The sequence below is a fragment of the Bubalus bubalis genome, chromosome 11 (assembly GCF_019923935.1).
Source record: "Bubalus bubalis isolate 160015118507 breed Murrah chromosome 11, NDDB_SH_1, whole genome shotgun sequence".
Taxonomy (NCBI): Eukaryota; Metazoa; Chordata; class Mammalia; order Artiodactyla; family Bovidae; genus Bubalus; species Bubalus bubalis.
In genome coordinates this window covers 43,009,997-43,022,005 of record NC_059167.1, presented here as the reverse complement: position 1 = coordinate 43,022,005, position 12,009 = coordinate 43,009,997, and the positions used below count along the sequence as shown (strand labels likewise).

The following is a 12,009-nucleotide window of genomic DNA, read 5'->3' as shown; positions in this document are numbered from 1 at the left end:
TAGAAGCTGCAAACTTTACACAACTCTCTCCTTTAGGGTGCAATAACCACCCCTCCCCTCATGTCTCCCTTCTAGGGTAGATGAAGAAACATCTTGATTGCTCTGAAGTGCTTGGTTACTATGTTAACATTTTACTAATCCTGTACCTCCTATACACCCACCAGTACTTTTGTAAAGAGTCTCTTTATAAATATACCTTCCTCTAATAATCCTTGCTCAGTGTGTCATCTATTTCCTGTTTGAACTCTGAATGAGTCATAGTCTTACATATTGATTGAATGAGTCAGTGAGTTAATGAATTAATGGACTATTTCATATGGCTTTAAAAATAGTGGTTAAGAGCAAAAGCTTTAGAATTAGATGTATCTGGGTTCTAATTTTGGCTCTGATGCTTACAGGCCAAAAAAAAGAAAAAAAGGAAACCTCAGGCAAGTTATTTAAATTCTTTAATCCTCAGTTTCATTGTTATTGACCTAAGGATAATAATACCTAATTTATTGGCTTGTTTTTTTTTTTTTTTACAATGGAGAAAAAGCTTTTTATTTAATAACTGGTGCTTATTAAAAACTGAACAGCTCCATGTAAAAAATGAAATTAGAACACTAACACCATACAAAAAATAAACTTAAAATGAAATAAAGACCTAAATGTGAAGCTGGATACTGTAAAACTCTTAAAGGAAGACATAAGTACACCTCAGATCAGATCAGCTTGTTTTAAGCATTAGTGAGATAATAAGATGTGAAAAGCACATATAGATATTTCCTAAAACATTGTAGGTACTTAACAAATAAATTCATTCATTAAACAGTTACTTACTGGGTACCTGCTATGTGGCAGGCACTGTGCTACTTACTTTTTTGCAAGAATGTGACCAATAAAAGTGTAGTCCCTTCACTCATGTGATTTGAGTCTGGTAGGAAAGAAAGGCATTACTCTTAAATAATTATAGTAATGAGTGTATAATATCAAACTGAGAAAAGTACTCTAAAGAAAAAGAACATGAACTCACAAGAGTGTGTGGTGGAGGAATCTGAGGGGAAAGAACAAGCTAGCTAAAAGGCACACCATAGGCAAAGGCCCTATGGTGGGAATGAGGCTGGAGAGGTTAAAAAAAAAAAAAAAAAAGGCAAAATTTAAGGCCAGTGTGGAACTTGGAAAACTTAGAGAATAGAGGTGGACACATGCCTAGAGACAGGGATAGAGGTTGGACCATCCAGGACCCTTATGGTCTGTATTCAGAATTTTGGTTTTTATCCTAAGAGCATTGAGAAGCCATTGTCAGTTTTTCACACAGATGATATGTGTATGTGTTAAACTGGAAAGTTTTGCTTTTGCCTGTAATATTCTTAAAGTTGGTCAATAGGATCCAGGAAAAAGTGTATACGTAGGATGGTAGCAGATGCAGGAGACAAAGTTGCTAGGCTTTTCCTACATACAGTCCAGTTGAGAGGTGATGATACTTTGCATTAGAGTGGGAGTCATGGGATAGATTAGACTCTGAGGTTTCTCCTACCTTTCACAACTGAATGGAGAGTGGTGCCATTCGTTGAGATAAGGAACCCTGGAGAAAGAGCAGAAGCTAGGCTGGACAAGGGCCACTTGAGGGGCCTTAGAAACATCCAGGGGAAGATATCATATAGACAATGAAATATATAAGTTTAGAGCTCAGAGGAGTGATCTGAGCTGAAGATACATATTTGGTCTACAGATGTTAACTGGAGCTATGATCTTAGATTTCTCAGGGAAGGTGGGTTGAGAAGGAAGAGAAGATGGTCTATACTTAATTTTTAAGAAGTCTCACTGTTTAATGGTTGAGAAGAAAGGAGTGAGCATAATGGAAAACAAAGAAGCTATCAAAGAGGTAGGAGGAATAGCAGAACATTGTAAAACAGAAGCTAAGGGAAGAGTGTATTTCAAAAGGATGAAATAGTCAACAGTGTCAAAGTCTGCTGAGAGGTCAAAGAAGGCATGGAGGATATAGATGACAATGCCGGATCTGTTTTGGTGGAGTGATTGGCTCAGAAACTAGCTTGAGAAATGAGTTGGAGACAAAAAATCAGAGGCTGAAGGGTAAAGAAAATTCTTTCAAAATCTTGACTATGAGGGGAAGAAGAGATGTGTGTCTCAACATCTGTGGCTATATTTAAATAAGTACTTAAGAACTCATTAGGCAGATTCTTTGCTAGTCTGTGTGTATGTATGCCTAAGAAATGTAAATTTTTAGCACAAAACTGGTCTTTCAATATTTCAGCTTTTAGCAATCCCAAACTTTATTTGCCCTTTGTGATCTTTACTAAAAGAAATGCTTCCCACCCTCAATGTCCAGATGATTTTAATAAACGATTCTGGGAAAAAGTGGGTGGTCTTTGCCCAGCATTGGCTGGGAAAAGGACACTGGGGTACAATTTGTAACTCAAGACTGAATTGTTATGAGACCCCAGTCTTTACTCCAATTTGTCTTTTAAGTAAAGGAGTCTTTTAGGAATGTTCCCATTGTTTCTTGACTTCTAGAATGATGTATAATTTCATGTGTACCCCCTTTCTTTCCTTTCCCTCCTTCCCCTTCTCCTCCTCTATTAAGTGGGTACATGGATTGGTGGTAATTGTGGGAAGATGGTATAGAGAGGGAAGACTAGGGAAATCAGATATAATTAAAATGTGATCACTTCTATTGAGCATCTTTGTTTATAAGGAATTTACTTAGCAATATAATCTAATATTCTTTGTTAGTCATCTAATAATCTGCCTCTAAAGCAGCTAATATTATTCTTAGAATTTCTTGAACAAGGCAGTTAGTAAATATTTAACATGGGATTTAAAAGGATTACTTGAAATAAATCTCAACACCATATTTAAGACAATTCTTGCTGTTACAAAAATGCATATCATATAAACAGTGTGCAATACCCAATAAAGGTTTAAATTACTTGCTGTTGTATTGTTTGGAGTTTCTCCATTAAAGCCACCAAAAATCTTTTTTGGGAAACACATCCAGCATTTGATTTTTTCCCTTAACTTTCCATTTTTGACTTCAGTGTTCTGAATTGTGTTTATTACTACATTCTTTTAAACATTTCCAAATCATTCCTCCATTTGATTGACTTGAATTGCTTCAAACTATAAGCACATCCATACATAGATTTTTGGAAAATAGCATTTCTTAAACCTTTTAGCTACAAATTATGTCTGGATTTATCCTATTCTAAGGAGATCAATTCTCTTGCAGTTTCCAGGATTATTGTTAAAGATATCAGTTGAGAATCAGTTGTTTCATCATCAGTTCAATCGCTCAGTCGTGTCTGACCCTTTGACCCCCTGAACTGCAGCACTCCAGGCCTCCCTGTCCATCACTAACTCCTGGAGTTCACCCAAATTCATGTCCATTGAGTTGGTGATGCCATCCAACCATGTCAGCCTCTGTCTTCCCCTTCTCCTCCTGCCCTTAGTCTTCCCCAGCATCAGGGTCTTTTCAAATGAGGCAGCCCTTCACATGAGGTGGCCAAAGTATTGGAGTTTCAGCTTCAACATCAGTCCTTCCAATGAACGCTCAGGACTGATCTCCTTTAGGATGGACTGATTGGATCTCCTTGCAGTCCAAGGGACTCTCAAGAGTCTTCTCCAACACCACAGTTCAAAAGCATCAATTCTTTGGCACTCAGCTTTCTTGATAGTCCAACTCTCACAGCCATACATGACTACTGGGAAAACCATAGCTTTGACTAGACGGACCTTTGTTGACAAAGTAATGTCTCTGCTTTTTAACATGCTGTCTAGGTTGGTCATAACTTTCCTTCCAAGGAGTAAGCATCTTTTAATTTCATGGCTGCAGTCACCACCTGCAGTGATTTTGGAGCCCAGAAAAATAAAGTCTGACACTGTTTCCACATCTATTTGCCATGAAGTGATGGGACCGGATGCCATGATCTTCATTTTCTGAATGTTGAGCTTTAAGCCAACTTTTTCACTCTCCTTTTTCACTTTCATCAAGAGGCTTTTGAGTTCCTCTTCACTTTCTGCCATAAGGGTGGTGTCATCTGCATATCTGTGGTTATTGATATTTCTCCCAGCAATCTTGATTCCAGCTTGTGCTTCTTCCAGCCCAGTGTTTCTCATGATGTACTCTGCATAGAAGTTAAATAAGCAAGGTGACAATATACAGCCTTGACGTACTCCTTTTCCTATTTGGAACCAGTCTGTTGTTCCATGTCCAGTTCTAACTGTTACTTTCTGACCTGCATACAGCTTTCTCAAGAGGCAAGTCAGGTGGTCTGGTATTCCCATCTCTTTCAGAATTTTCCACAGTTTATTGTGATCCACACAGTCAAAGGCTTTGGCACAGTCAATAAAACAGAAGTAGATGCTTTTCTGGAATTCTCGTGCTTTTTCGATGATCTAATGGATGTTGGCAATTTGATCTCTGGTTCCTCTGCCTTTTCTAAAACCAGCTTGAACATCTGGAAGTTCATGGTTCATGTATTGCTGAAGCCTGGCTTGGAGAATTTTGAGCATTTCTTTACCAGCGTGTGAGATGAGTGCAGTTGTGTGGTAGTTTGAACATTCTTTGGCATTGTCTTTCTTTGGGATTGGAATGAAAACTGACCTTTTCCAGTTATATGGCCAGTGCTGAGTTTTCCAAATTTGCTTACATTTGAGTGCAGCACTTTCACAGAATCATCTTTTAGGATTTGAAATATCTCAAATGGAATTCCATCATCATAAACAACTTAATAATCCTACTCTTAATAAAACTCAAATTATTTTGGAAAAACGTTATTTTCCTTTCAGGAACATTTGATATTCTTAGGAATTAATTATAATAATAATAATACATAATCTAATCATTTCAAAGTTATTTTTCTTTTCTTTTTTCTTTTGCAGGTCCTGACACTAAACTAATGCAGAACAGTGGTAAGACAAAGTTTAAGAGGACAAGCATTGATAGACTGATGAATACTCTAGTACTATGGGTAAGTTATTATAACAAAATTAGGCAATATCACAATCATTATCTGAATATGTTTCTTACATTCTGATGAGATTTCTTTCAGAAATCTTCATTCTTCTTGTGGAATTTGTATTTGGAGATTTTGCATTTGGGGCCTCGTTACCTCCAAAATGTCTGCTTCGCTAATACTGATAGAGTATTTGCAAATGTAGGAGTTGGCTAAAAATTTTGAGGTTGCTTTCTACTTTTTTTTTGAATCTCAAAAGCAACCTGAAAATTTTTAGTGTATGTCATGCAGTATTTTAACTAACCCTTATCTATCTTGTTGACTTCAAGGAATCATTGTGTAGCTAGATCTGTAGCCAAGAGACTTGACTAGTCTGAGAAAGTCTTTTATTACTGATGTACTCTTTGCGAGCCCATGGACTGTAGCCCTCCAGGCTCCTCTGTACATGGAATTTTCCAGGCAAGAATACTGGAGTGGGTTGCCATTTCCTACTGCAGTGGATCTTCCCGACCCAGGTAGGGAACCCATGTCTCTTGTGTCTCCTGCATTGGCAGCAGATTCTTTACCACTGCACCACCTGGGAAGCCCTTAATCTTTGAAAGCCACTTAAACGTATGCATACTTCACAAATAGAGGATGTGAAGTTATTAGCTTTGTGGCCATAAACAAGTTATGTAACCTGTCTGTTTTTTGTTTTTGGCCTGTAAAGTGTGAATGTTTTTTCCTATCTCAGAAAGTTAATGGGAGAATTAAGTGAGAAAATGTATATGTAAAATATTTAGCCAAGTTCCCAATGTAAGCATATTACATTTTACTCATATGATTAATGATAATTAGATGAGCTTTGTATAACTTGATTTTCAAATAACAGTTGGAATTAGAAGTGTAATTGCATTGTGTTGATGTGACTAGTTGGGATTCAAGTTAACCTTAACTGGACTTCTATACTCATTTCAGATTTTTGGATTTCTGATATGCTTGGGAACTATTCTTGCGATTGGAAATTCAATCTGGGAGAATCAAGTTGGGAACCAATTCAGAACTTTCCTCTTTTGGAATGAAAGAGAGAAGAACTCTGTGTTCTCAGGATTCTTAACATTCTGGTCATATATTATTATCCTTAATACAGTGGTACCCATTTCATTATATGTGAGGTAAGATGAGAGTTTGTTCTTTGAAACCATTTTGTCAAAAGCCTGTGTTCTATGTAATCATTTTTGTTTGTTTTAAAATTACAGCAGTGAGATAGAAGTCTCTAACTGCTCATGATTTGCCCCATCTGTTACAAATGAGGCAACTAAGCTGTTTAATCTGCTTAAGTTTCACATTTTCAAATTAACAATAGATGCATTTTATTTTCTTCTTGATTTGATTTGGTTTCTTAGGAATGTTCTCCTCTGGAATACATGGACTACCATGTAGTCTCATGCAACCTAATGAATTAGAATTGGGTTGATGTTGGGAAAGAAACAGAGAAATATTTGGGGGGATCTATTGAGATGATGCCTTCTTGGTACTAATCTGGCTCCAGATACCAGGATTTAGACCTTGTGCTACCACTTCCTAGTTCCATAACCTTGAGCAAGTTACTTTACTTCCTGGTACCTCAGTGTCCTCGTTTTATACATGGAGAAAGTAACAGTTCTACTTTAAAAGGTAGTATAGAGAGTAAGCAAACCTATTATGCTCTTAGACAAATGCCTGACATATTATAAGAGCTCAGTGAATATTAATTCTTTCTATTTTTATTAGTAACTATCAGTTAATACTTGAAGGAGTTGAAATATGGTTGTTGGTGCTTATTCATTGTTGAAAAAGAAGTTTGGCTTATTACTCCCTCTACAAGTTGATTTGTCATTTCTAGATTTGGTCCTATAAACTAGGGCTAAAACGGTCTGCCTATCTATCTATACATAAGCACTCTGTGAGTGTGTGTGTTTATGTATGTGTTTGATAAAAGTTAGAAGTTGGCCCTAGAATCTGTACCTGAGACAATTTTGATCCTAATCCTGCCAAGACTGAGGCGGACAATCCCAAAGACACTGGAGCCAAGATGAGACTTGGTTGTTTGACGTTCCTCATCACCAGTATTTTAACAATACACAAAATCACCAGCTCTAAATCTCTACTAATTTTTATGAGCTTATTTTTCTCTCCTTCCAAAATCCTCACTCTGATGAAGTTTAATTCAGGGGAAGTTTAATGCACAAAATCCACCCTTATTTTGGATAGCAGTCAGGAAACTGAAATGTCAAGTTGTGGGAAATTGACTTGAAATAGTGGCATGTGGCCACAACACCACAAATTACTTTGGGCCTTCTGGAACTGTGGTCAGAGCAGGCTCTATTTAAAATGTATCCTACTGGCTTGTCTTTGATTCTGAGGACCTCTCATGCTTGTATCCAATTATAAAGTCTGTAGTAAATCTTGCTCTTTGCCAGAGGAGCTATGGTCAGCTTTTATAGCTTTCCTTTTATGTGGAAATGAACAATAGATGCTCAGAGTGACTTACCATCTGCACATGAGCAGTTTCATGTGTCCTCACAAAGGAAGTATATTCCGTATATACTCTTTCTTTGAAGTGTATTGGTATTTTTCATTTTATGATTTCTAATATTGTTTTTTAAAGACCAAGATTCCCAGGTCCTTTTTCCTTCTAATGTGTTCCCTGCAGTGGCAGAAAGGAAACCTGTTTGGAATAGTCCAAGTTCACATTCTGGTATTTTTGCCACTAATAGCTGTGTGACCTTGGATAAAGTACTTGGCTTCTCTGTGCCCTAGTTTGCCTAGGAAATACTTGCTGTAAAATGAGAGGATTAAAATAATTGACTTCTGAGTTACTTTCTGCTCCAAATAATATCACCTTACCTCTAGACAATTAATGTAAGATAGACATTTGTATTTTACATAAAGTGCTTTCACATACATTATCTCATTTACATTTCCCTCTCCCCAAATCTTTTGAAGTCATTGCTGTTGAACTTCTTTCATAAATGAGATGATTTTCTCAGGAGTGTAAAGCTGATTAGGGACAGAACCAAGATCCAAACCCAAGTATTCTAACGCTTGGCACAGTGTCTATGTCTAAGTTGTACATGATTTATTAATCAGCCAAGACATCAAAAGACACTAGAATTTTCTGCCTGTTGCTAAGCCATGGTATTGATGAAGATAATATGAGCTTTTTTCCTCACCAAATAAGAACAGTGATCTGAGGTCAGCCTGACATAAAGTTGAGGCAAAAAGCATTCTGGGAGATTTCAGGTTGCTCCATACCAAGATCTGGAAAAAGAGAAGTCCAGGTATTTCTGATTGGAGGGATGAAGGTTTTTTACAAAATTTTCCAAAGGTTCAAGGAATAAATCAGTGCTGTGTCACTAAAGGATAACGGTGCAGAATTTACACTAAATGGTTAACAATTCCATGTGAGCGTAATACGTTGATTTTGGCAGGGTATTTCTATGCTGTCAGTTTATCTATAGTGTTAAAATATAACCAGCTACAGTTTTTAATACACCATCTTAAGAAATGTAATTGTTGTACTCCCAAGGAATTAGCTTTTGAGTGTTTTTTTCCAAAGCAAAAGAAACTTGTTTCCATGTTGCTTATTTTGCCACAGAATGGGGGAAATCATAAGCCCTGCTCTTTGAGCATCCAGGCAGAAAACACTAAGCAGTTTGATTATACTAACTCTGGAACATTTGTCTCCTTTTCTCTGCTATTATAAAGCAAAGGGGTGAATGTTCCACTGTGACTCTCCTAAATCCTCCTTTTCCAAACAAAAAGGATACCTTCTTCTCTATAGACTATTTTAAGGTCTAAGAATTAAAATTAATTAAGAATACTTCCACCAACTTGAACCACAACACAGGATTAAATTCTGTTCTCCATTCATTTTGCTTAGATTTTTAGGGAGATGCTTTACCTTGAAATAAATGAAAATGTCAAGTGATTGAACAGTTACTCACATTATGACAATGCATAATGCCATTTTTTTATGGCACTCTCCAGGTCTGGTATGCATTAACTTTACCAGATGCCTGAATTCTAGTCTTGGTTCTGTGATTGTGTGACCTTGGGTTATTCACAACCTCTGAAGGTCTTAATGTCCTTACTGGTGAAATTGGGGAATAAAGGGTCAGGATTCACTCATTCAACACTAACTGACTACCTATGACAGGTCAGGCATTGTGGCTAGTTCATAAGTGCTAATGCTTTCTGAGTGAATGGAATAGGAAGAGCAAAGCTGATTAGAACAGCTAGCAAGGAACTTACAAGGAAGTAGGGTGGGAATGAAATTAAGATTAGATTGTAACTGGGTAATGTATAAATAAATACATGCAGAATATGACATTGGTTTTTATGATTCTACAGAGTTACAGTGTGCTTTTTTAGTTTGTGTGAAAAAAAGTATTAGCATTTAAATAGAAAATGAACTGACACCATACCATTTCTGCGGAGGGAGATGTAGGTATGTCATGTACTTATAGAACTAGATATATAGGATTTATTTTTTTAATATAAATTTATTTATTTTAATTGGAGGCTAATTACTTTACAATATTGTATTGGTTTTGCCACCACGGGTGTACACGTGTTCCTCATCCTGAACCCCCCTCCCACCTCCCTCCCCATACCATCCCTCTGGGTCATTCCAGTGCGCTGGCCCCGAGCATCCTGTATCATGCATCAAACCTGGACTGGTGTTTCATTTCACATATGATATTATACATGTTTCAGTGTCATTCTCCCAAATCGTCCCACCCTGGCCCTCTCCCACAGAGTCCATAAGACTGTTCTATACATCTTTGTCTCTTTTGCTGTCTTGCATGCAGGGTTATCGTTACCATCTTTCTAAATTCCATATATATGCATTAGTATACTGTATTGGTGTTTACTGGCTTACTTCACTCTGTATAATAGGCTCCAGTTTCATCCACCTCATTAGAACTGATTCAAATGTATTCTTTTTAATGACTGAGTAATACTCCCTTATGTATATGTACCACAGCTTTCTTATCCATTCGTCTGCTGATAGCTCTAGGTTGCTTCCATGTCCTGGCTATTATAAACGGTGCTGTGATGAACACTGGGGTACACGTGTCTCTTTCAGTTCTGGTTTCCTCGGTGTGTATGCCCAGCAGTGGGATTGCTGGGTCATATGGCAGTTCTATTTCCAATTTTTTAAGGAATCTCCACACTCTTCTCCATAGTGGCTGAACTAGTTTGCATTCCTACCAACAGTGTAAGAGGGTTCCCCTTTCTCCACACCCTCTCCAGTATTTGTTGCTTATAGACTTTTGGATAGCCACCATTCTGACTGGTGTGAAATGGTACCTCATTGTGGCTTTGATTTGCATTTCTCTGATAATGAGTGATGTTGAGCATCTTTTCATGTGTTTGTTAGCCATCTGTATGTCTTCTTTGGAGAAATGTATGTTTAGTTCTTTGGCCCATTTTTTGATTGGGTCATTTATTTTTCTGGAATTGAGCTGCAGGAGTTGCTTGTATATTTTTAAATTAATTCTTTGTCAGTTGCTTCATTTGCTATTATTTTCTCCCATTCTGAAGGCTGTCTTTTCACCTTGCTTATTGTTTCCTTTGTTGTGCAGAAGCTTTTAATTTTAATTAGGTCCCATTTGTTTACTTTTGCTTTTATTTCCAATATTCTTGGAGATGGGTCATAGAGGATCCTGCTGTGATTTATGTCGGAGAGTGTTTTGCCTATGTTCTCCTCTAGGAGTTGTAGAGTTTCTGGTCTTACATTTAGATCTTTAATCCATTTTGAGTTTATTTTTGTGTATGGTGTTAGAAAGTGTTCTAGTTTCATTCTTTTACAAGTGGTTGACCAGTTTCCCCAGCACCACTTGTTAAAGAGATTGTCTTTTCTCCATTGTATATTCTTGCCTCCTTTGTCAAAGATAAGGTGTCCATAGGTGCGTGGGTTTATCTCTAGGCTTTCTATTTTGTTCCATTGATCTATATTTCTGTCTTTGTGCCAGTACCATACTGTCTTGATAACTGTGGCTTTGTATTAGAGCCTGAAGACAGGCAGGTTGATTCCTCCAGTTCCATTCTTCTTTCTCAAAATTGCTTTGGCTATTCGAAGTTTTTTGTATTTCCATACAGATTGTGAAATTATTTGTTCTAGCTCTGTGAAAAATACCGTTGGTAGCTTGATAGAGATTGCATTGAATCTATAGATTGCTTTGGGTAGTATAGTCATTTTCACTATATTGATTCTTCCAATCCATGGACATGGTATATTTCTCCATCTATTAGTGTCCTCTTTGATTTCTTTCCCCAGTGTTTTATAGTTTTCTATATATAGGTCTTTTATTTTGTTAGGTAGATATATTCCTAAGTATTTTATTCTTTTCATTGCAATGGTGAATGGAATTGTTTCCTTAATTTCTCTTTCTGTTTTCTCATTCTTAGTGTATAGGAATGCAAGGGATTTCTGTGTGTTGATTTTATATCCTGCAACTTCACTATATTCACTGATTAGCTCTAGTAATTTTCTGGTGGAGTCTTTAGGGTTTTCTAGGTAGAGGATCATGTCATCTGCAAAGAGTGAGAGTTTTACTTCTTCTTTTCCAACTTGGATTCCTTTTATTTCTTTTTCTGCTCTAATTGCTGTGGCCAAAACCTTCAAAACTGTGTTGAATAGTAGTGGTGAAAGTGGGCACCCTTGTCTTGTTCCTGACTTTAGGGGAAATGCTTTCAGGTTTTCACCATTGAGGATAATGTTTGCAGTGGGTTTGTCATATATAGCTTTTATTATGTTGAGGTATGTTCCTTCTATTCCTGCTTTCTGGAGAGTTTTTATCATAAATGAATGTTGAATCTTGTCAAAGGCTTTCTCTGCATCTATTGAGATAATCATATGGCTTTTATTTTTCAATTTGTTAATGTGGTGTATTACATTGATTGATTTGTGGATATTGAAGAATCCTTGCATCCCTGGGATAAAGCCCACTTGGTCATGGTGTATGATCTTTTTAATATGTTGTTGGATTCTGGTTGCTAGAATTTTAAGGATTTTTGCATCTAT

At 36.9% G+C, this 12,009-nt stretch overlaps 1 protein-coding gene across 13 annotated transcripts in view; it reads left to right on the top strand.

The window, feature by feature from the left end:
* The window catches only part of ATP8B4 (ATPase phospholipid transporting 8B4 (putative)), a 337,268-nt gene that overhangs the window by 221,721 nt on the left and 103,538 nt on the right, over positions 1–12,009 (top strand). For all 13 annotated transcript variants that reach the window (XM_044925001.2, XM_044925002.2, XM_044924995.2 and 10 more), the window contains 2 exons: positions 4,882–4,970; positions 5,913–6,109. In XM_044925001.2, the coding sequence (XP_044780936.1) occupies positions 4,882–4,970; positions 5,913–6,109 (286 nt within the window). The remainder of the gene's footprint in view (positions 1–4,881; positions 4,971–5,912; positions 6,110–12,009) is intronic.